Source organism: Dasypus novemcinctus, chromosome 8, assembly GCF_030445035.2.
Source record: "Dasypus novemcinctus isolate mDasNov1 chromosome 8, mDasNov1.1.hap2, whole genome shotgun sequence".
NCBI classification, from domain to species: Eukaryota; Metazoa; Chordata; class Mammalia; order Cingulata; family Dasypodidae; genus Dasypus; species Dasypus novemcinctus.
The window spans coordinates 43,560,632-43,583,772 of NC_080680.1; the positions used below are offsets into that span (position 1 = coordinate 43,560,632).

Sequence of the window (23,141 nt, forward strand, 5' to 3'; positions counted from 1 at the left end):
ATTAAATATTAAGCTGTACCTAGCTGCAGATTTTTTTTTTTTAATTAACTAAGGCATCAGTAAACCTTTATTTTGAGAAAGGCTGCTCTACCCAGTGAGCCCATAGGATTGTGCTAGTAGCAGTGTTTCTAGGACAACTGAAATACCAATAACTTTAAGAACTGCACTATTCAAGATGGGTATGGTTGACCTTGTTATTTAATTCAAAAAGGGTTACTTTTTTTGTTTTTCATTGTGGCACATTCATTGCATGTGGTGAATGTATTTTGGTGCACTCCTGCACTGCATGGATTATAGTTTACATTGTAGTTTACACTCTCCCCCAGTCCATTCAGTGGGTTGTGGCAGGATATATAATGTCCAGCATCTGTCCCTGCAACATTTAGGACAACTCCAAGTCCTGAAAATGCCCCCACATCATATCTCTTCTTCCTATTCCCTGCCCTCAGCAACTATCATGGCCACCGTCTCCACATTAATAATAGAATTTCTTCCATTGCTAGAGTTACAATAGTTCTATAGTAGAATACCAGTAAGTCCACTGTAATCCATATTTTATTCCTCCATCCTGTGGACCCTGGGATGGTGATGTCCACTTCACCTCTAAATTGAGAGGAGGCTTAGATACCACATGGTTGATGGATGCAGTTCTCCTGCTTGCAGCTGTAGACTCTCTTGGTTCCCTGGTGTGGTGGTTGACCATCTTCACCTTCCTGTTAGCTGACCTGGGTAAGTCCAATGCACCAGAGAGTGGGAGTTGCAACTCTGCTGAGGCTCAGGGCCCAGCTGGCACATGGCCAGTCCTGAGATTCAAGTCTCCTGAGTATACACCAACCCCAGCGCTAACCACAGGTTCAGTAAAAGTGACAAAAGAGGCATGTGTAGAAAGGGCACATCTGAGTCCAACTCTGTAACACTCAGGAACACAAATTCCAAAGTAGGGCCCACTGACAAGGCACTGAACTCCAGAGCCATCTGCCGTGACTGTAGAATCTGTGTGTCTCCATAGCCCTCAGTGGCACCAGTACCTGGGGTTGTATCTACTTTGGCTGTCTCTGGGATCCTCCTGAGATGTATGTAAGCATGACTCCTCTAATGACATCCCGACTCATTTTGAGGTCTCTTAGCTATATAAACTCATTTGTCTTTACCATTTCTCCCTTTAATTCAAGGTCTTTTTCTAGTTGCGTCGCCAGCTGGTGATTGGTAGTAATCCCTCAGCACCAGGGAGGCTTATCCCGGGGAGTCATGTCCCACACTGGGGGGAAGGTAATGCATTTACATACTGAGTTTGGCCTAGGGAGTGGCCACATTTGAACAACATGGAGGCTCTCAGGAGGTAACTCTTAGATACCCTGCAGCTCTAGGCCTAGTTGAAATTTAGGCAAACAGGCTCATAAACATAGTCATCAGTATCAAGGGCTCATCTTTGGACCATCCTTCTTTGCTGGTCTTTGCCCTTGCACTTGGGGGATTGTTGCTGTTCCATTGGGGAATGTGACAGAGCTCCCCTGGATAGGAACTCAGCACTCCCTCAGTTGCCATTTGTAATTCTGACTACTATGACAATACCCAACGAATATCCAAACACTTTTATATACCCTATAGTCATGCCCTGGTGAACTCCCTCCCAACCATGTGTCCCCCATCAATAGCAAATACTCCACATCAGTGTTCCTCCCTGCCATTATCAAACTCCTCTATGGTCTAAAAATTTCTTGAAAAATGGAGGCTAATATATTGCCAAATTCATTTAGTAGGAAAACAAAATAGTAATGATAGATTTAAGGATTAGAAATAGAATACGTACTAATTTACAAAAACTAAAATAAAGTAAAAAATAAATTGGGGCATTAAAAAATGAAAAATATCATAAAATTTTATTTTTGACTTTGTGTCTTTCATCGCAGTAATTGGTGTTGCCCTGTATGTACAGTGACAAGGCAATTGCTTTCATTCCTTCCTCAGTGTCTACATACTTTTTTTTAAATTTTAAATTTTGTCTTCAAAAAAGTTTTAGATCACAGTAAAGTCACATATACAATGTAGGGGACTCCCATATATCCAACATCAAACTCTTTTCCTCCTTCCCCAGCAATGATCTTTTTACATGTTCATGTTATATTTGCAGCAGCTGATGTACAGATATTGAAACATATCTACCAAACTTGGTACCATTTTGGTTTACATTATGGTTTATATTTTAGACTGTATACTCTTCTAAATTTTTAGTTACATTATGGTTTACATTTTAGATTATACACTCTTATAAACCTTTGGTGAAATTTAACATGCCCTGTATCCATCATTGCACGATGTTGTGGAACACTTCCATTGCCCCCCAGTTACCCTGTTTCCATCTATTTTATTCCTCTGTCCCCCTCCCCTCAGGGCCCACAGTCACAACCAAGCTTCACTGCTTGAAGGACCAGATTCACAGATACTTGCGACAATGCTCAGGGCTTGACACACTAGACTATCCTCCCCTATTGGGAGCCACCAATTCTCTCAAGAGACACCCTCCCCTGTGTTTGAGAACATCAGGCCTCCCCAGGATGGAGGTACATCTTCCCACTCATTGTATGGGTCTCCACCCAATAATATAATGCACTCTGACAAGATGAGCACTCACATCCCTAGAAGCCTGCCTCTATTTCATGTACCCTCCATTAAGCACCTTAAACTAGTAACCCTTCCTTGTTATATTTTCTAATGAGTTTTTTCAACATTATAGTTTCAACCACATACTGGACAATCTCCCACGTTCATCTGCTCCGTCTAACACTCCCCCTAATTACTTGGGCCATCAGACCCATCCTCCCAACCACAGCTGCCCTCAAACCTGCAAAGCCCCACTCAATAGAATCCTTATGTCCCTGTCTTATCCCTTCCCTGTACAACTACTTACCTCCACTTTATCATAGATTTCACCCATGTAGGCATCAGCTCACAACCTTCCTCTCCCTCCCAATTTCCTATAAGCCTATCATCCAGTCTCTAGCTTTCTGAGACAGCTTTGTTTGTTTATTTCATATCAGAGAGGTCATGTAGTATTTGTCCTCCAATGCCTGGGTTGCTTCACTCAACATAAGGTTCTCAAGATTCATCCATGTTATCACATGTGTTTGTAGTGTATTCGTTCTTAAAGCTGAATAGTATTCCATTGTATGTATATAGCACATTTTATTTATCCATTCATCTGTTGATGGGCATTTGGGTTGATTCCAACTTTTGGCAATAGTGAACAATGCTGCTGTGAACATTGGTGTGCATATATCGGTTTGTGTCCTTGTTTTCAGTTGTACTGGGTATATACCCAGCAGTGGAATTGCTAGCTCATAAGGCAAATCTATAGCTAGTTTTTTGAGAAACCGCCAAACTGTCCTCCAGAATGGCTGGATCATTCTGCATTCCCACCAGCAGTGGATGAGGGTTCCCATTCCTCTATATCCTCTCCAACACTTGTATTCTTCTGTTTTTTTAATAGCCACCAGTCTAATGGGAGTAAGATGGTATCTCACTGTAGTTTTGATTTGCATTTGAAAAGGGTTACTTTTTCCTTCCAGTGTTAAACTAGAGTGCAATTAGTAGAAATTGGCCCCGGTGTGACACAGAAGGCCTTTTTCTTTCTTATGGAGTGTATTGTGTTTATTTGTCAGTGAATAATATGTGGGCTTCCTTTAATGTGTCATGATCTTGCTTAATTTTGTCTTCTGGCCCTTTGAGCCATTTCTATGAAGTATCCATTTATAAATCAATTAGAAACTTCTTGTTCACGCCTGGTCCTCCATTAATGTCTTTGAAATGGAAGAGGTAAACTCTGTGTACCTACTTGCAGGAGGAATAATTTTTAAAGTACTGAAAAATCTAATTCTGTGAATCCAGTCTTCAGGGTTACAGGATGAATGTGCTCATATGTGCCCTTAGCATGACCCTGATACCTCTGTCCTTGTCCTCTACCTTGGCTATTCCCTAACATCTACAGAGCGAAAATGGGATAAACAAGGATGGGGCTAGATAAAGCTACCAGGGTTTGTGCAAATAGGATTGAACATGCTAAATTAGCAAATTAGACCATCATCCAAATTATGCCGTCATATGCAATCCCTTAAATCCATAGCTGCATAATAAAATATTTACTAATTTGCTATTATTCCTTTGTAGGATATTTCATTAAAAGATTTCTTACCTAGTGCTTCAGTTTCTTCATCTGTAACAAGGTGATAAATAGGAACAGTACCTACCTCATAGATTTGTTGTGAGGATTACATGGGAAAGCTTATTTTAAGCATTTAGGACACTTCTGGGCACATAGTAAGTGTTCAATAAATATTAATTATTTCAGCAAACAATTCTGTAGCATAAATGTGGGATCATGATTGTTAAAATGTGGTTATAAATTACTTTGGAAAAAGTCTTATTTGCCTATTCTTTATGGTGATCTTGGATTTTTTTTTTCCTAATTGAGGATAAATTGGTTATTAGTAGGTAGGGTGTCTTTTAGGACAATGTCAGATTCTTTTACTATTAAAGCATGTAGGAGAAAAATGAGGATTTGGGTGGATTCTCCTTATTACTCCCCTCCTGCTATTCCTACAAAGATAATTTTTTAAATTATGTGTCCTCTAATTTACAGTGATTCTAGTTGATAATCAGGCATTTCTGGCAGCATTTTAGGAGTAGATTTTCTTTAAGCTGTGGGTAGGAGCTCATGCCAGAAGTGTCCGCCCTTCTGCTTAAAAATCTGGATATTTCAGGGGTTCAGCTTCCAGGGCTGTTGACTTCACGCCAAAAATAAATATTTAATTCCACACTCCAGATCTTCCAATGAAAGGTATACCAGCAGAACTATGCTCAGTTATTTATTTGTGACATTGCTTGGAAATCCACCATACTAATAGGGACATATTGAGAGACTACATTGTGCCATGCTGGGCCAGTAGTCTTTTTCATTGTGGTGCCTGTATTCCTCTCTAAAAGGAGTGTTTTTCTCTGTCACTCCTTATTAGCCACTTATTTTATTATTTATTATAAGTAAATCTTAGGACTGTGAAGTTGTGGAGGGGGATCCTTCCTGGCATAAAATGTATGGATCAATGTAGTAATTGAAAATGTGTTTTTATATTTTTTAAGTATCAGTAGTCAGAAAAGCCCCTCATAATTTTTGATAGAGTGTGAAATGCAAAGTATGAGTGTTGTTAAGACATTTGTTTTAAATTCAGTTATTCCTCTGATTCTTCTCAATTCTTTTCTTACTTTCCCCCCAAAGATAATAGAAAGTATTGCAGTTTTCCTCTGCAAGAAGATTTTCATAGGTGAAAGAAAGATTCTAAGGTAAATCTGCATTCGCCTCCAGAGACTGATGTCAGCATAGGTAAACACAATACCACAGTGATTAGATTTATGTGATTAGCTCAGTGTCAAAATGAGTGAAACCTTAAGTTTGGATTAAGGTCCTGCTTAACTGGATTGACCAGTTACTTGAGTAAAAATGTTCCAATTCGTTTTCTCTGCATGATACAACCAAAGTAATGTGCGATACTGTTAATTTGATATTCCTGGGCATATTTTATTGCCTGATCACCTACCTTAATGCTCAAAGGTCCACTTAAATGACAGGGAAAATAACCCAAGTGGTTTCTGAAAGCTTACGTTTCCACTGAAGCAGAATGAATCTTTTAGATGCCAGCATATTTGAATGTTGTTTCAGCATATTACAACAGCACCTGCTGAGGGATAAAATGCCTTCACTTTGTAATATAGATTATAAAATATTTGGTATCAAACTGTTTCTGTTCAAAATGAGGTGGGTCGTAGACTGTGTTGTTGTAACCTAAATAAAGAGCCTCACTGAAGTCCATTTTCTTGAGTTCAGCTTAGATGGGATTCCTTCACTTAGGACCCATTTCCTCCTTGGACCTGTTGTTGGCTGTTTTATATGGTTTCTACACTGAAGATGGGAAGCCATGTACATGCCTCCGTGATTTATGAACATTTCTAAATAGAGGGTATGGATTGACTTTAGCCTTGAAATTGGGAAACCAAGTTGTCTTTTGTTATGTGTAATTTGTTTCATGCCCCCTTATGTGACCGGGTTAATAACCCCCTCCCTCACTACATGAGCATAATGGGCTCCAACTTTTTGCAGGTAGAAAGAAGTCAGTATAGGAGTTCCTTCTTTCCCATTAGGATTAATGTATGAACTATACATGTTCTTTTTTTTTAACCAATGGAAGTAAGCTCAGGCATCGGCCAATAATACTGATAGCTTGTATTTGTAATTACATGACACAGATAACTATATGTAAAACTCCCTCATGTGGCAGGAGGTAACAGTGGCAGTTGCTCCATCAGCACAAGGTGATAAGAGACGATGCAAGATTAGTTCATACAGAAGCACCAGTCGTCATCTATTTGGAGTTGATTTTGAACAAAAAAAAGGGGAGGGACTTTTTAAGATAAGCACCAGTTTGTTGTTAAGAACATGGATTCCTGGAAGCAAAGCTACCAGAGATGGCCATCAAATTGAAAGAATCCAAAGCATGGTGGGAGAACTTGACATACTTGCCATAGAGTAGACTGCCACCTGCCTTCCACCTCATATAATAATATAGAATTGGGCATGAGTACAGGGCATCTCACAGAGCGCTTGTACAATGAAACATTTTGCCTGTGTGTTCTGAACTGTTTTGTGACTTTCCAAATACATTAGCACCTAAGTACAATAATAATATTTCATTGGGTGTATGTTAAGAGGACAACATTGTTCTTGGTGCCTGCCTGCCTGCCTTCCTCCCTCCCTCCCTCCCCATATATTTATCTTCTGGATGTCAGCCCTCTTAAGTGTGGGAATACATTGGTATTATAGAAATAGAAATCCTTTAACTTATGATTTTAAGAGGCAGTTTTCAGACAAAACTCTAGCCACTCTTATTATAATAAAAGAATAGCGCTTGGATTGGCATTGATGGCTTTTCTGTGGGGGAGATTCAAGTTTGCAACATATATCATATTACATGTAATGTTGAATTGTACATATTGGAATAGTGACCCAGTCCCTCAGCAGCCCTCTGAAGTAGTTACTCTTATCATCCGTCCCTCTTTTGCAGAAGAGGGAACCAAAACATAAAGAGAAAATTGTCTCAAGATCACACAACTGTGGTCCCTTGCACTTAGTGGCAGAGCTGGGCTTCAAACTCAGATTGTCCTAATTCCAGAACCTACTTTTTTAAATCAAATATTTCATTGCCTCTCAAAATTTGATATTTAAAGGGATTGTTAAAATTTTAGTTTACACGATTTTAGGTAATGAAATGGCCTGATTATGAAACAGTTTGAGACAACACACCAGGTAATCTACAGTATATACATATGAGATTATCCTTTAGAACAGTTTTGCTTCTATCAGTTTATGGTGCTTCAAGCCTTTCCTCGTACTATTCATTGACATGGTGATCCATTTTCCCCCTGATAGAGATTTGAAATTGGCCTATTCATTGGGTCTCATTTGATTGTCTTTATTGGCCAAATTTGTAGCTTTTTTTCTGACTTTTGTGGAAAGATTAGTGGGATTAATTGGCTTTCTCCCATTAATGAAAACAGTCACCTGAGTCGAGTGCCTGAGAATTCGAAAATGGAAGCTTCAGGGCCTGATGGCAGGGATGGTTTCCTATTGAACTGAGGGGTTCTGCCGTTGTTCGCATTGTTTAGTGTATATCCCTAACCAAAGTCGAGGTTTTGAATGCCAGTCTGTCCTTTTGAGCTTACAAATATTTTCAGTTTGGGGTGATATAAACAGAAAATTAAATCTTGGGAAATTGTAACTGAGGAGAGTATTTTATGTCCTACTTGTTGGTAGAACGTACGTTTTTTATGTCTTGTGCCAGGGCATCCATACATACATCCGTGTGTTTTCGTAAAAAAATTGTACTGTAAGAGAACTCCAACAAAGTTCAAGCATTTATGGAACTGGGTTTCTTTAGTGTAAATGAAAGACTGGATTTTCACTGTTAAACATTTTCTGTTAAAGCTGTTTTATCAGGAAACAACTGAATTTTTGTTTTCATAGAAGGCAAACATGAATTATAATTGAGTTAATATTTTTTATGTATCATTATATATATATTTTAATTAACTAAATGGTCCAGGGAAGGAAAGCTTATTTTCTTAAATATCTTGATAAAGGAAATGATTAAAATTTTTTTCTTTTCATTTTAATACACAGAAGTAGTATAGCTTTTCAACAGCTCTAAAATGAGGATGCCGTAAAGGTGATATTAAAGATTTCTCTTGTTAGAGGGGTTGTTACAAATTTAAGAAATTTTAGACTATTTTGTATCTAATAGGGATGAGACTCTCAGGTATATACAAAATGTGGCACAATCCTAGATTTTCATTTAGGCTGTCTTTGAGGCACATAGAGGTTAATGGACTAAGATAATGGAATATTTAAGAAATGGTAGTTGGCAGAATTTTCGTGAGATCACAATATCTGCATTATATTTTACCATATACTATGTGGGGAAATACTATCCATCATGAGAGCCAATTAGGTAGAATGAAAAACATCCAGAGAATGCACAGCTTTTTGCATTATTAGACATTTTTATGACCTAGGAGCGGTGCACGGCTGGTTCTTGTTGGGCATTTTTAGGTCGTTGCTCTTTAGCAATGATAAAAACTTGCTTAGGGGATAGGAAGATTGAGTTAATCACATCAGAACTTGTCTTCACAGTGCCAAACCTGGGAAGAACATTTCAGAATCTGCCCACTATCCCAATGCTGCCACGTGTTAGGCTCATGACCTACAATCCTCTTGTGTGCTGACCTCAGACCTGGCTTTAAATGACTCTGCACGTTGTTAATAAAATGCACACAGCCTCAGATCAGGAAGAGAAATAGAAATAAAAGACTTTGATGGTTATGCTTTGTTAGATGGTAATTGCTAGTCATGAAATACTCTTAGGTAAATCCTGTGCCCGTTTTCTTGATTTACCCATAACATTTAATGTGGCTGTTTTGCAGAAGGCTGAAGAGAATGCTGAGGGAGGGGAGTCTGCCCTGGGACCAGATGGAGAGGTAAGGGATTTTTAACTATTGCTGCTGTGTTCTGCTGAATTAGAGTCCCTTCCATACCTTCCAGTCCCATTCTCTGTGTGTCATAATTTTCTTTTTCCTCAGCTATTCATGTTCAAGTAAAAATAGTAGTACATTTGCATAGTAGAAAAGGAGGATTGTATAAAATGACATGTAGGGAAAAGTTATCTTCCTCTACCTCAGACTACCAATCAACAAATATTAAGTTTCTTCTGTACCACTCCAGACTTTTCTATGTACATATAAGCATATGTTGAAGAACACATAGAATATGTAAGAATCTTAGGTGACTCTGTAATTACATTTGCATAGGAAACAATACAGAAGCATTATAGTATGGCCCAGATTCGCTAGTTTATTACTACTTTGAGATTATAAAAATACACAAGGCAAACAAGCCACTTATTTGGTGAAATTACTTTTTGTCATTTTCTATAGGGTTACAATACAGTTTCTATTTGTATATTCCGCAGCAGATTCCTAAATTTTAGTTACTACCATTGCCAATATTCTGAAGAAGCATGAGAATACAATTTTATCTATTGGGTTTTTTTTTGAAAACTCAGGGTTTTGTGCCAGTGATTCACAATGAGGAGGCACACACCGAGAGCAGGATGTGAAAGGGATTTGTTTCAAACTGCCTTCCCCTTCTCACAGATTGTGAAAAACCTGCTTGGAGGATTAGGTTGGGCGGGGGTCTGCCTCTTCCCGTTCTAGAACCATTGTGCTTGCAAGATGTACTGTATTGTGAATGTGAACAGCCTGGATGCCGAAAAAAGGTGGAAATTACTATTGTATGCAGAAACCTCTTGAACAAAAAATGTTGCTTAACCACTATAATCCATCACAAGGAAAGAAAGGATCAGGATAAGTGTCTAATGTGTAAGAAACTCAGAGGAGGCTGGGATAGGGGGAGAATACCATATATTAGAGCACTTAGAAACAACTCTAATTTGTAAAAGCCTCGCCTTACCTAAGCATGCCTCACATTGGTCTGTAATTAACAAGTGCACAGGGAGGGATTTAACATGTTAGTGTAATAGTGCCCTTATCTCTTATTACCTCTTGGAAAAATTAGCTACTACTCTTGGGCCTGTGACATACACCTTTTTTTTTTAATCCCTTCTTAATCTTGTGTCTTCTGTTTGCTGAAGTTTGCAAAGTGGATATCTTGCTCAGTTTGTTTTGAAATAATGTTCTTTTTACACTCTGCTGTGCTCATTCTGTGTTTTTTCCCCAATGTTCTAATTCTAGCCAGTGATTTTCAATTTTCCTTGAGGCATGACATAAGCAATAAAACAAGCTATATTATAATAGTTAAAGATAACGGAATATGATTTTTCCAAGGGAAATGATGGCAAATGGTGGATTTCTTTATCTTGTGAGTGTATAGATGACCTTTTACATTCAAGAGGATGAAGCATCATCTTGGCATGGAAAGTAATGGTGTTTGCAACCATTGCTTAGCACACATAAAAGAATTAAAAGAGACCACTTTTTAGTATGCCTTTTCCTTTTTTAAAGGTTATTTTTGTGAATAATTACAAATGTATTATTTCTTATTCTGACAGTACTTTGTGTGAGAATTAGGGGAAAAGAACTACTGTTTTTAGCATTTCCTACAAGAAATAGAAGATAACTTACAGCATACTGTTGTTTTTTTTCCCCTATCATTCTTGCTGAACTCTAGTACAAAATAAGTTAGGAAATATTCTTTGAAATTAATGAATTGTCTAAACATTCACTTTTATTACTTTTAGGAGATAGATAACTTGAACTACTTACAAACGAAGCATTTCCAAGCAGAGGTCTTGCCTGGGGATCTGTTCCTAGAAAAATGGCCATCCTGTAATCTGAAGCATTTGTTTGCATAAGATTCCTTCGTTTTAGACCTTTTAAAACAATGTGTTGCCTGAAGTACACTAAACAGAATCTCTGCAATTTCATTTTCTCTCTTAATTTTCTGAGCAAGCCATTTTTCATGCAAAGTCTAGAAATAACCTTCAGCTCAGTCTCGGTTGATTCACTGGGTTTCAGATGAGCAGAGCTTTTTTCTTTATCATGCTACACAAACCAGCAGTTGGGTTAGTTACCTGGTGGTTTGGTTTAACCTAAAGGACCCTGATTTTGTGGAAACGTAACCAACCACCAAAGAGATTCCTGATTTTAAGAAGGGATTGTGTCATAGGGTATTGGCTAACTCATCATAGCTCCAGGAGAGCTGGGGAATCTGATTCAGGGATACACTCAGTAGCAGGTCCTGCTACCCAGAGGAGACAGAAGCTTGGCATGGCCAACACCTCAACACTAGCACTGCAACCGCTGTTATTTGTCCTTGTACCAATGTTCCTCTTAGTCTCCGATTTCTTGAATTGCCAGCTCCTAATTTTCAGAGCCTTGGTGAGGGCATCCAGTTGGTGGAGCCAAGGTCTTGTGTCTGTAGCCTAGCTGCAAAGGAGGCTGACAATTTCAGTTCCTATCGTGGGAGGTGACTTCCTGCTTCCCACCAAGACTCAGTAGGCGGTGAAATCTTCAAACACAGAAAGAGGTTTCAGATGCCAAAAAACTGAGAAACATTCACCACAGAATTGGTAGAATATCTCAACCTCAGGAGATGATGTGTTTTCTTCCTTTCTAGCCGATAGATGAGAGCAGTCAGATGAGTGATCTCCCTGTCAAAGTGACTCACACGGAAACTGGAAAGGTCCTTTTTGGACCAGAAGCACCCAAAGCAAGCCAGTTGGATGCCTGGTTGGAAATGAATCCTGGGTAAAGCAGAAACTTTGGTGTTCTTTTGGCTTTTTATTTCAGTTGCCCTTGTAAAATCTTGAAATTAAAACAACATGGCTTCTCCTGAAATGGTTGAAATTGGCATTTGCATTTATCAATTCGCACGTAGAATGTGTCAGTTACTTTATGTGTACATATATTGCTTTATAATCAAAGAATGAATCTCCTTCATCTTCCCCATTCCTTTTCCTGTAGCTATGAAGTTGCCCCTAGATCTGACAGTGAAGAGAGTGATTCTGATTATGAGGAGGAGGTACGTGTGAACAGTCGATCCTCGTTTTGTATTTCTGAATTTACCTACATGTAAAAAATTTTTTGTAACCCCCAAATCAGTACGTGGTTGAGAGGTGGAGCGTACTGAATCCTTTGCCAAGTTGACAGTCTTTATCTCAGTACTCATAAATGTGTGATGTGAAGCAGCCACAGGAAGCTGCGTACTTACAAACTCCAGTTCCTCTACGGGAACGCATGTGGGATCATGAAAGTTCCACCAGCATCATCAGAGATAGCAGTTTTATAAGATGGAGGATGTTAAGATCCCTGGCTTTGAAGAGAGGGATATAGAATTTTGCTAAGTAAATGAAAGCAGATGTGATCTGCAGGACTCTTTGATAACGGATAATGATAAATATCCATCTTTCCTGCATGGTTTTGCGTATTTCTTCTTGAGAACAAGGGTTCTAGATGATAACCAGAGAGTCCCCTTAGTGCTCTGATTCAGCAATCTAAACAGCATGGATTCGAATACTGCCTGGTTTAAATAGTTGATAAACTCACTTCTTCTCTTAGTTATATTTTACTTACTTCATTTGTGAAGTTGAAGGCTGTTTAGCCTGTTTTCAGGAAATGGCCAATCATAGAAGTTCCCTTGTTGGAATGTAATTTCTCTCATATCTTTCTTCCTTCCCTAGGATGACGAAGAAGAGTCTAGTAGGCAGGAAATGGAAGAGAAAATTCTTCTGGATCCCAACAGTGAAGACGTTTCTGAGAAGGATGCTAAGCAGATCATTGAGTACGTATCTCTCAGAGAGTTTGTTCCCTTCGAAATGTGATTCATGAAGGTGATGCTTTATGAATTTTCTTTTAGAAAAAATTAAAAGGGACTTCATGCCCACACACCACTTGCCACTAGACCCCAGGTCTTTGTGCAGCTCTTCTCCTTCCTTCTGTCCTGTGCTCCCTCCTGAGCTCCGCCCTGCAGGTCTGGCTCACTCCTAAGCTGTACACCTGCCATTTGCACTTCGCTTCCGGATTGAAAAAATCGCACTTGCCTTCAAGCTCACTGCTCTGCTTGCCTTTCCTCCCTACTTAATGACATCAGCACTCAGCCAGACACACAGTGTGAAGCACCTTGCTCGGCTCTGCAGAAAGCCACAAACTCCCACGGAGTCTCTGCAGCACGCCTTGAAGCTCTCCTCCTTCCCCGCTTCTGAGTGGCCCAGCTGCATGTCTTACCCTGTTCTGGTCCATCCTCTATACCAGGTCTGCAAATCTCTTGGCTTGTACAGCTCTAATTATAAAGAATATTGTTTTGAAACCATTTGAAAAATGGAAATTTGAAAAGGATGAGGTTTTTAAAAATCAGCATCAGATAACCTACTATTTCATCCTTTTATTCCTGGGCTGTAAGCCCCACTTTAGGAACCTTTGTTTTACTGGTCTGCCCTTGCCCCTGCACTGAGGGTTTTTAAAAAACCCTTTACTGGCCCCTTATTGCCTGTAGAACAAAATACATGCTTGTTAACAAGTCACAGACAGAAAGCTCCCTTTCTTCTTCCCTACCTCTGTCATCTTTGGCCCTCTCTCACCTGTCTTCAAAGCCTTAGCCAGGGGTCTGTGAATAGGATTTATCTTGGTGTCCTAAGAGTTTAGGAGAACACTGGCATAGCATTAATCTGCAGGTGCTGGGTTCATGCTCCTATTGGTCATTTGAGGTCAAGCAGACCTGCGTTCAAATCTTGGTTCTGCTTCCTTGTAGTGGTGGGACCTTGGGCAAATTAACTGACCTTCTGGCCACAAGTTTTTCACATGCCTAAAATGAGGGTGATAATAATGCCTACCTTGTTCAGTTTTAGTGAGGATACAGATGTATGCCGACTGCAAGGCATATGGTAGGTGATAAATCAGCCATACTTATTGCAGTTATTTCAGGCTTTCCATTTACTTTTTAAATATATACTTTTTTTTATTAGAGAAGTTATGAGCTTACCAAACAATCATGCATAATGTGCAGAATTCCCATACATCACCCCTCCACCAACACCTTACATTGGTGTGGAGCATTTGTTATAGATTATGGAAGAACATCATCAACTATTACCACTAACTATGGTCCATAGCATACATTTGGTATAGCCATTCATTTTTTATTGACTTACATAACACATGGAATGTCTGTGTGTGTGGTTCTCCACTTTATCTATCTCAGGACAGCCAAGCAAGATGTGGATGATGAATACAGCATGCAGTACAGCGCCAGAGGTTCCCAGTCCTACTACACTGTGGCTCATGCAATATCTGAGAGGGTCGAGAAGCAGTCTGCCCTCCTCATTAATGGAACCCTAAAGCATTATCAGGTAACCCGTGTGGTTTGTGTTTCCTTGGCAAGTAATAACCTTTTGACTGGGGCATGTCATGCACATGGTGATTGCTCATGAGGTTTTGATGATAGAGGAAAATTTTAGGTCACATTGCTTATCATATTTGAGATTCTCTCTAGTATGCCTGTAATTCTACTCTGTAAAATGCTTCCATTTTACCTTCTTTACTAGGGCATACCAGTTTTCTCTTTTATGGTTTTCGGATGAATTTTAAGAAATACCGGCTTAACATTTGGATCAGTTTCATTGCAGATCTCTTCAAGATGGAATACTCAGCCACATTTTCTTACTGTAGTGAATATCCATGCCTCATCTTGAAGTAAATGAAGTATTTCTGTAAAATTTTACTTGTGGCTCTAGTTTTCATGCACTGGAATCAACTGCCTAGGAATAGCCATCTACTATACTTATGCTTTTTTTTTTAAGGCACAATGAAGTTGTGAGTATGCAGGTTTTGATGAAATCTACTTTGTAAGCATAACAGATGTTTCATTTAACCTGGCTGAATTGAGGTCAGCTCTTGTCTTCTGTCTGCTACCACTTCTTTTCTTTAGACCATCTAGTGTTTCTTCAAACTGTGTCCTTTGGAGAATTAGTTCCAAGAGCTATTTCTTAGAAAGAAAAGTAAAAGTAAAAGTCCTTTGTTCAAATAAGTATACACTATAGTTCAACTGTAACTAGAATTACTATACAATTTACTATTCCAAATGCAGATACTTTTGAGATTGAAAAGGAGCCCATACTATCAATAATAGGCATAACCCAGTCCTGTCCTGGCCACCAGCTATGCGATAACCCTGTAGCAGCCCTCTTGGTCCTCCATGATGCTCATCCACACATAATGAATTTGCTCAGATAAAGTGTGATCTATTATTGCACATTAGCATCCTGCAGTAAAACAACCTGTGTAACATCTTACTTCCCAAGTCCTCTTTTCATCTATCACCTATTAAACAGCTTCTTGGGTCTTCTGGAATCCACTTGAGGAAATACATGCTTTGTGTTCCAATGGTTCTCAAACATTTTCATCTTAGGTCCTCTAAACTCTTAAAACTTATTTAGGACCCTGAAAATATGATGCTTATGTGGGTTATAGCTATATATATTTATGATAATAGAAATTAAAACTGGGAAATTAAAAAATGCTTAAAATTCACTTAAAATAACAGTAATATATTACATGTTAACGTAAGTAACATATTTTATATGACATAATTGTATTCTCCAAAACAGAAAAATAAATTTAGTGAGGAGAGTGGCACAGTTTTACATTTGTATAAATCTCCTTAACGTTTGGATTAAAAGAAGACAGCTGGATTCTCCTATCTGCTTTTGCATACATTGTGTTGTGATATGTTGATTTGGTTGAAGTATATGAAAAAAAACTCAGCCTCAAGCAGATATGTAGTTGGAAAAGAGTGATACTACACTAAGATTTGGCAAATTATAGTGTCACAAAGGTTAGTTGCAATGTAGAATCTGAACCCATATCATAACAATAAACTTTTTTGTACTTTGTTACATTAAAACTCCATCAGTTTGTCTTTGAATGGATATTTTTCCCATGCATGATTTTTTTAATATTACGGAGTGGTCATTTGGAAAACATTGATCCGAACTGTACACATCTTATAAATATTGACGTGTTTCATTATATAATATTAAAAATTGCATTCATCGATCTCGTCAGAAAAACCTTTAAGGACTAAGAAGCTGTCAAGTTCATAATGGGAGATTCAAATTTTCTAATATTCTAATTTTCATTTGAAAGCTTGAATTTGATCAGTGGCAACAAATACTGTCAGTTATTATTTCTTAAAATGCCAACTTATTTAGGTCATTATTTGAGAATATATCTTTACTAGACAGAAGTTTGAATAACCAGTCATGCTTTTCCATTAAAAAACAGCATATTGGGAAGTGGACTTGGCCCAATAGATAGGGCGTCCGCCTACCACATGGGAGGTCTGAGGTTTAAACCCCAGGCCTCCTTGTTCAAGCCCTGGGCCTCCTTGACCCGTGTGGAGCTGGCCCACGCACAGTGCTGATGCATGTGCAAGGAGTGCCCTGCCCCACAGGGGTGCCCCCCGCATAGGGGAGCCCCACACATAAGGAGTGCGCCCCGTAAGGAGAGCCGCCCAGCGTGAAAGAAAGTGTGGCCTGCCCAAGAATGGCACCACACACATGGAGAGCTGACACAACAAGATGATGCAACAAAAAGAAACACAGATTCCCGGTGCCACGGATAAGGATAGAAGCGGTCACAGAAGAACACGAATGAACACAGAGAGCAGACAACTGGGGATGGGAAGGGGAGAGAAATAAAAAAATAAATTAATTAAAAAAAGAAAAGGCATATCATGAGAACAGCAGCAGCGTCTGCTTGTTGTAGTGGTTGCAGCACCTGCTCATTGCAGCTTCTGCTCACTACAGCATCTGCTCATTGCAACATTTGCTCGTTGCAACATCTGCTCATTGCAATGGTTACAGCATTGCATCTGGTTGTGGCATCTGCTTGTTGTGGCATCTGCAGCATCTGCTTGTTGTTGTGTCTGCTCATTGCAGCATCTGCTTAACTTCTTTAGGAGGCCCCAGGAACTGAAACTAGGTGGGAGGTGAGCACTCAACTGCTTGAGCCACTTCCACTCCCTTTAAGTAACTTTTAATGCCACACTGATTTCCTCCTGCTGTCCAACAGTCTTTGTTACTCTCTTTCCAAACCGTATCTCCTCCTGTTTCTACATGTGCATTCCCTCGGCTGGATTCCTCACGCTGTCCCCTCTGAGCTTTCTCCTCGAGAAGTTCCCTTTCCCTGGAATACAACTGCCCATACCTGCCTGATGAGATCCTTTCCATGTCTCACAAACCAGTTCAAATTGTGACTCAAAACCTTCCCTGATCACTCTGTTCACAAGTAAGCTCTCCATCTTCTTGCTCCATGACAACTTTTTATACAATTAATAATTATTTGACTTTGACCTGGCTGGGGCCTTCCTGCTGCCTGGAGCACTCCCTAAGTTTGGTTCAGTTCCAGCCTCCCAATTCCCGTGACCTGGGAAAGTCCAGACCACTTCCCACAATTTTGGTGGATTTCTGGTCCCGTTTTGCTGCCAGTTTCTGGTTCTTTTTATCTGCAAATGGTCCAGATGCCCCCTTACCAATTTTCTTTTAAAGACGAAGAACCAAAAACCTACAGAGGATCCAGATCTTCTGGCATTTATTTGACTTCCCTAAAAGTCTGTGGTCTTGGGGCCATGCTACAGGCATTGGGCTCTTCTGCCCACCACCTGGTGGCCTCTGAGCATTCCCCCCTCTCCTTTCCCCATTCTCTCACAGAGGTTCTTCCTGTTTCTCTCCCCATCTCTTGGTGGTGCTGTAGTTCTGCAAAAACCTTTGGGAGGCCTTGGAGTCTTGCATGGTATTAGGTACCCCGAGTGGCTTGTGAAGGTATTTCTTCAAACCATTGCAGTGCTCTCCCTATGAAAAAGCCTGGTCATTACAATTTTATGCCCATGACACTGGGGCTGTCAACCACTTCCCCTCGGCGTGGTGGCGTGGTGTACGTGTGCTAGGCTGCTTGTCTCTTCCTTGACTCTGTTCACATCTAGCTCCGTATCTGCTGCAGCTCCTTACACAGTACTTTGCACAGAATAGTCACTTAATACGTATTTAGAACAAATGAACCACTTGCTTTGTTCTTACATAAAACAAATTAATTTTAACGTTTCTCTAAACATAACTTCATTAGGAAGTTACATTGACGTCAACTAATATATATATATATGTATATAAATAGTTTGTCCTATCATTTAAACCCAGCATCCCTGGTACAAAGGTGGGAGAGAATTGAGGTAGGGGAGAGAGGAGGTTTAACTATTTTGTATTTTCACCCAACCTTTCTGGTATTTAACATAGGAAATCCAAAGCTGAGTCACTGGTGTAGTGCTTTCGTACTTCAAATATACGTTGGACACATTTCCAGACGATCAGCTTCCAGCGTGCTGCCAGTGAGGATTATCCACACTGCAGTTTCCATGTGTTTTGGAGCTTTCTCTCCACCCAAAAGACAGTTGTGCTACGGGGGCTCAGCAGAGTCCTCCCTGGCTCCCTGGTCACTCTGCGCCCTCACTCAGGGCCCCCACCCTGGGGTTAGGCTCTTCATTACCAGGAAGGCAGTGTTTCTACTCATTCATCTCTGATGAGTTTCTGGTTTACCTTTAATCCTCACACTGGCTTTTGTTCCTGGAGTGGTTGGAGTAGAGTTTGGTTTGGATTTTCTTCATTTATAATAATTCCAGAATTCTGTACACTGTGAAATGCTAAGTGGGGACGAGTGGCAAAGCTGCTTCAAATCCCACCAGTTTGCTACAGCCCGTCATTTCTAAATCTGATTAACACTCAGCACCTGCCAAGCAGCAGGGACGATTACTGGCTCTTCTTCTAAATTCTTTTTCTGCTGGTGCTTCCCCACTTTCCTACTGTGGGAAACCCACCATAGAGCAGCGAGGAGTTAAGAAGTGGCAGCCTCACTTGAGTTGTATTAGTATTAATTACCTGTGCAGATCTTGGATAATTGAAGCAATTACTCTTCATTTCAGCTCCAGGGCCTGGAATGGATGGTTTCACTGTATAATAACAATCTGAATGGAATCTTAGCTGATGAAATGGGGCTAGGAAAGACCATACAGACCATTGCACTCATCACTTATCTGATGGAGCACAAAAGACTCAATGGCCCCTATCTCATCATTGTTCCCCTTTCGTAAGTAAAGTCATTTATCCCACAGTTATCTTTCCATACATTGCAGATTGCCCTATTAGTAGCTTGTCCTTGTTTTTCACTCAAGGCAGAATTGTGGCATGTGGCAGATTACCAAGAACATGCATTTGGAATTTAGGTTTCCATCCCTCCCCCTCCTTGAGTGGCTGTTACAGCACGGGACCGGGTGATTTATCAGCCGCTTGCATTGCGGTCTACACAGCCTGCCTAGTGCAAAATGGGTCTTATTTCTCATCACTCCTTAAGTGGTTCATTAAGGAGAAGAGTTTTTGGTTCCATTTCCAAAAATCTTTTTCTGTAGTTTATGGAGTCTTAAATTTTCCTTTATTGTGGTCTTTCAAAATATAGCCTAAATCAAAATCATAACCATGAATTTTACCTTTAACCTACCTCAGTAAGTGCAGTTTAGGTTTCAGTGATTTGGCGGCTTCCTGAGGACAGGTCTGGGCTGTTCACAGTCAGATTCCAGTGCCTGGCTGGTGTCTTTAGTGGCTGCTCCGGAGTGAAGGGCTATTTCCAACACCCTCCCCTGGAGTGTAGTGCCCCTGCCTGGGGGTGCTAGGTTGCAACTTTATTCTCATTAGAGATCTCAGTGCTAATCCAAACTGGGACCTTGAGTAAGAAGACGGTTTTTCTTTTTGCATTTTCTTCACATTGTGTCTAAATAAATAACTTTTACAGCCTTTTTTGTCTCAACTATCTGAATCCACAGTATTTAGACATCCTTAGCATTTTAGCTGTATTTTGAGTCTATATTTTGCATTTTTTTCTGTACTTTGCATATTCCAGCTTGCTTATTATAATGACACCTGAAGGGATTTTTAAAGAGTCATTCAGTATTTTTTTCCCCTTCTCTTCTTGGCAGATTTATTTAGTGTTTTCATGTGGTTTTGTAATTTCTTTTTCCTGACTTAACTTTTCTCCAAACTTCTATGGCTGTTTCTAAAGACTCACAAAATCACTCTGGCAATTGCTATTTTCAATACCACATTAAAATTTGATTTTTTTGCCCTATATGTTTATGCATTCTTTAATTTTTTCTTAGGAGATTTTTTTTTATATGAGCCACCAACAAACTTTTCATGCTCCATGGCAGCTTATTTCTAACTTATCTCTTATTTCCACACCTTTAAAATAAATATGTAGTAGAGATATTTTATATTCTCTAGGCCTTTCCCAGGTGAGGCATGAAAATGAATAAGTTTATCTTTTTAACCACTGATTTTTATTCAAATGTTTTTTTCTGTGTTTTGTTGTTCTATAGGACTCTATCTAACTGGACATATGAATTTGACAAATGGGCTCCTTCTGTGGTGAAAATTTCTTACAAGGTTTGGAATTCTGTATTTATATATAAATGTAGAAAAGCAAAAAATAGACCATGTTTTCTTCATTCCATATGCACATCTGTGAACTGTATTTGGTTGTAAAGTTTTGTCATGTACATCATGTACTAAACAGTGAGAGTTAATCATCCCAAGAAGATTACTGTAATAAACTATAATTACTTTCAGATAGTGAAATGCAGAAGAAAATTGTTAATTATCATATTGCGAGGTTTCTGATGAGAGCAATACAAATGACAAATATCGTACATTCTGTGTGCCTCTGACTGGCTCACTGTTGGCTGCTAACATTCCCACTGCTCCTGCAAAGTCAGGCAATTACCCAGGCGCCTGGGCTTCCTGCTGCATTCACTCCCATAGAAATGGAGCCTTTCAGCGGAGCAGCAGGTTCTCTGCTTCCAGAGGTCACCGCAATTTCCTTTTATCTCTTTCCCCTACCCTTGGTCCTCTTTGGGAAAGCCTCTCTGTAAAGGTCTGAGAAGTGTCAAGACGCATGCGATTAAGCTAAGCACTTTCTTCATAGAGAATGCATCTGTATGTGATAATGCATATACTCGCACTCCTCAGTCACATGTTTGTGTCCTATTAAGCTGTGAATAGAGAGACATAACTCACACTTACTTCATTGGGTAATAAGTATATATGTATTTTTTCATTCAGGGTACCCCTGCCATGCGTCGTTCCCTTGTCCCCCAGCTACGGAGTGGCAAATTCAATGTCCTCTTGACTACTTATGAGTACATTATAAAAGACAAGCACATTCTTGCAAAGGTATGTTTTGTTTTTTTTTAAATTCTTTTCTCTCTAATTATGGACCATTGCACTGAAGTGTAAAATAGTCACCAAATTATATTAACTAATATAAGTTGATGGTTAGATGACTTGTCTCTCTCTTTCTCTCGTCCCCTCCCCCTCCGAAGAGTCAGATATAATTTGGTTATGGGCTTTAATTTGATGCATGCTATGATTTTTTGGGTGCATGATTCTGGGATGCTTATCTGTCTTCTCATAGTTAGTGGGTTTACATCTGTTCCAAAAAAAATCACCTGGGTTCCTTCTGCAATCACTTTCTCTCCAACAGCCCTGAACGTGCTTGTGAAAGAAATAATTGTTTTTCTTGCCCTAGGTTATTGTCAGTAGCGTAACTTCATTCCTCTTGTGCTTTGCTTCTCTACAGACAAGTAGGCACCTTTCCATATGGACTTCTCCCTATGAACATTTATCCAAGCTGCGACTTTCATGCTTTCCCAGTTTTAGGTTTTTCCTGGTAAAATAATGGACTGTTAGTTTTCAGAATTACTCAGGGCTGTTTCAGTGACTACTTACAAGGAGCTGAGAAAAGAGTTCTGTGCTCCTTGTCACCTATACATGTGTCCTAATTTGTGTGTCTTACATTGTCCTTTGGTCACAAAATAGGATTTTGTTTCCATTTATATCTTCTTGTTTTCTAATATATTTATGTAGAATGATGGACGTAGTTTGTTTCAGAGAGCAGATATGAAAACTTAAATTTTTTTTTTTTGGTAATTTCTCCTAGCCATGGTATTTTTAAAGTACAATAATTTGAAACTAAGTTATGGCCGGAATGGAACAGAATTCCTATTTCTGAGTTCTCTTCTATCTCTGCATTGAACTTGTGCTCTGGGAACTGAGACTTCCCTTCATGGCATCATAGGAAATAACATAAAGGAAATTTATTCCCAGGGGAGGTTTAATAATTGAGATGGCCCTGCCAACGGTGCTGTGTTCCTGTTCCTCATATTCAGAGATGAATTTCACAGTGTCAAAAAATGACATGTTTTCAATATTACTACGGGAATGTGTTTGTATACTTGAGAGCTTAAAAAAAAAAACTCATATTGTGTCTTCTGCATATGTATTTCAAAATTCATTGGAGGCACCTGGTAATGAGATCCATTCTTTTTATTTGTTACTGAAGAAATGGAGCTATAGAAAGGGGTAGTAATTTTTTCTGTGTGGAAAACCTAATTAGTAGTAGACCCAGTAGCAAAACCAAAGGCCTCTGATTCCTTGTTTACTATTTCATAAGCTGAATTAGGCAGGAAAGTAGATTTAGAATAATTATTGAAATCCATTTCCTGCCGGTCTCTTTGCATGCTATTGGTAAGTTTGGAGCAGTTGATTGTACAATTTAATTAGTCTTAAACTCTTTCCTGGGAGGTAACTAGGAGAAGAAAAACATTCTTGTAAAATTTCTTTTTCTTATGTATCCAGCCTGATTGAAGATACTACTCCTTCCCACTCCCCCAGCCCCCAGCTTTCCTGGGGCTTCTACTCAGGAAGGCGAGGACTGTGTTGAGTATCTTGCTCATCTCCCTCCTCTTTCTAGGAGCTTTGCAGTGGGATCAGGGGACATCTGAGCACCAGATGCTGTTCTTGGCCATTGCTGCAGTTCTGTAGAGAGCACTCAGGCTTAGTGGAACACTCCTCATTGTTTTCACTTTAAGAAATTGGGAACAGTGATCTCGATGAGGGCTCACGAGTACAGAATGAAAGAGGAAAGGGGCT

The 23,141-nt window shown here is 39.5% G+C and overlaps 1 protein-coding gene across 8 annotated transcripts in view; it reads left to right on the plus strand.

Moving 5' to 3' along the window:
* SMARCA2 (SWI/SNF related BAF chromatin remodeling complex subunit ATPase 2) overlaps nucleotides 1-23,141 on the plus strand; it is a 195,160-nt gene that overhangs the window by 58,058 nt on the left and 113,961 nt on the right. For all 8 annotated transcript variants that reach the window (XM_058301759.2, XM_058301765.2, XM_023588455.3 and 5 more), the window contains exons 10-17: nucleotides 9,025-9,078; nucleotides 11,735-11,865; nucleotides 12,082-12,139; nucleotides 12,798-12,898; nucleotides 14,315-14,462; nucleotides 19,085-19,248; nucleotides 20,531-20,597; nucleotides 21,273-21,383. In XM_058301759.2, coding sequence (XP_058157742.1) covers nucleotides 9,025-9,078; nucleotides 11,735-11,865; nucleotides 12,082-12,139; nucleotides 12,798-12,898; nucleotides 14,315-14,462; nucleotides 19,085-19,248; nucleotides 20,531-20,597; nucleotides 21,273-21,383 — 834 coding nt within the window. The remainder of the gene's footprint in view (nucleotides 1-9,024; nucleotides 9,079-11,734; nucleotides 11,866-12,081; nucleotides 12,140-12,797; nucleotides 12,899-14,314; nucleotides 14,463-19,084; nucleotides 19,249-20,530; nucleotides 20,598-21,272; nucleotides 21,384-23,141) is intronic.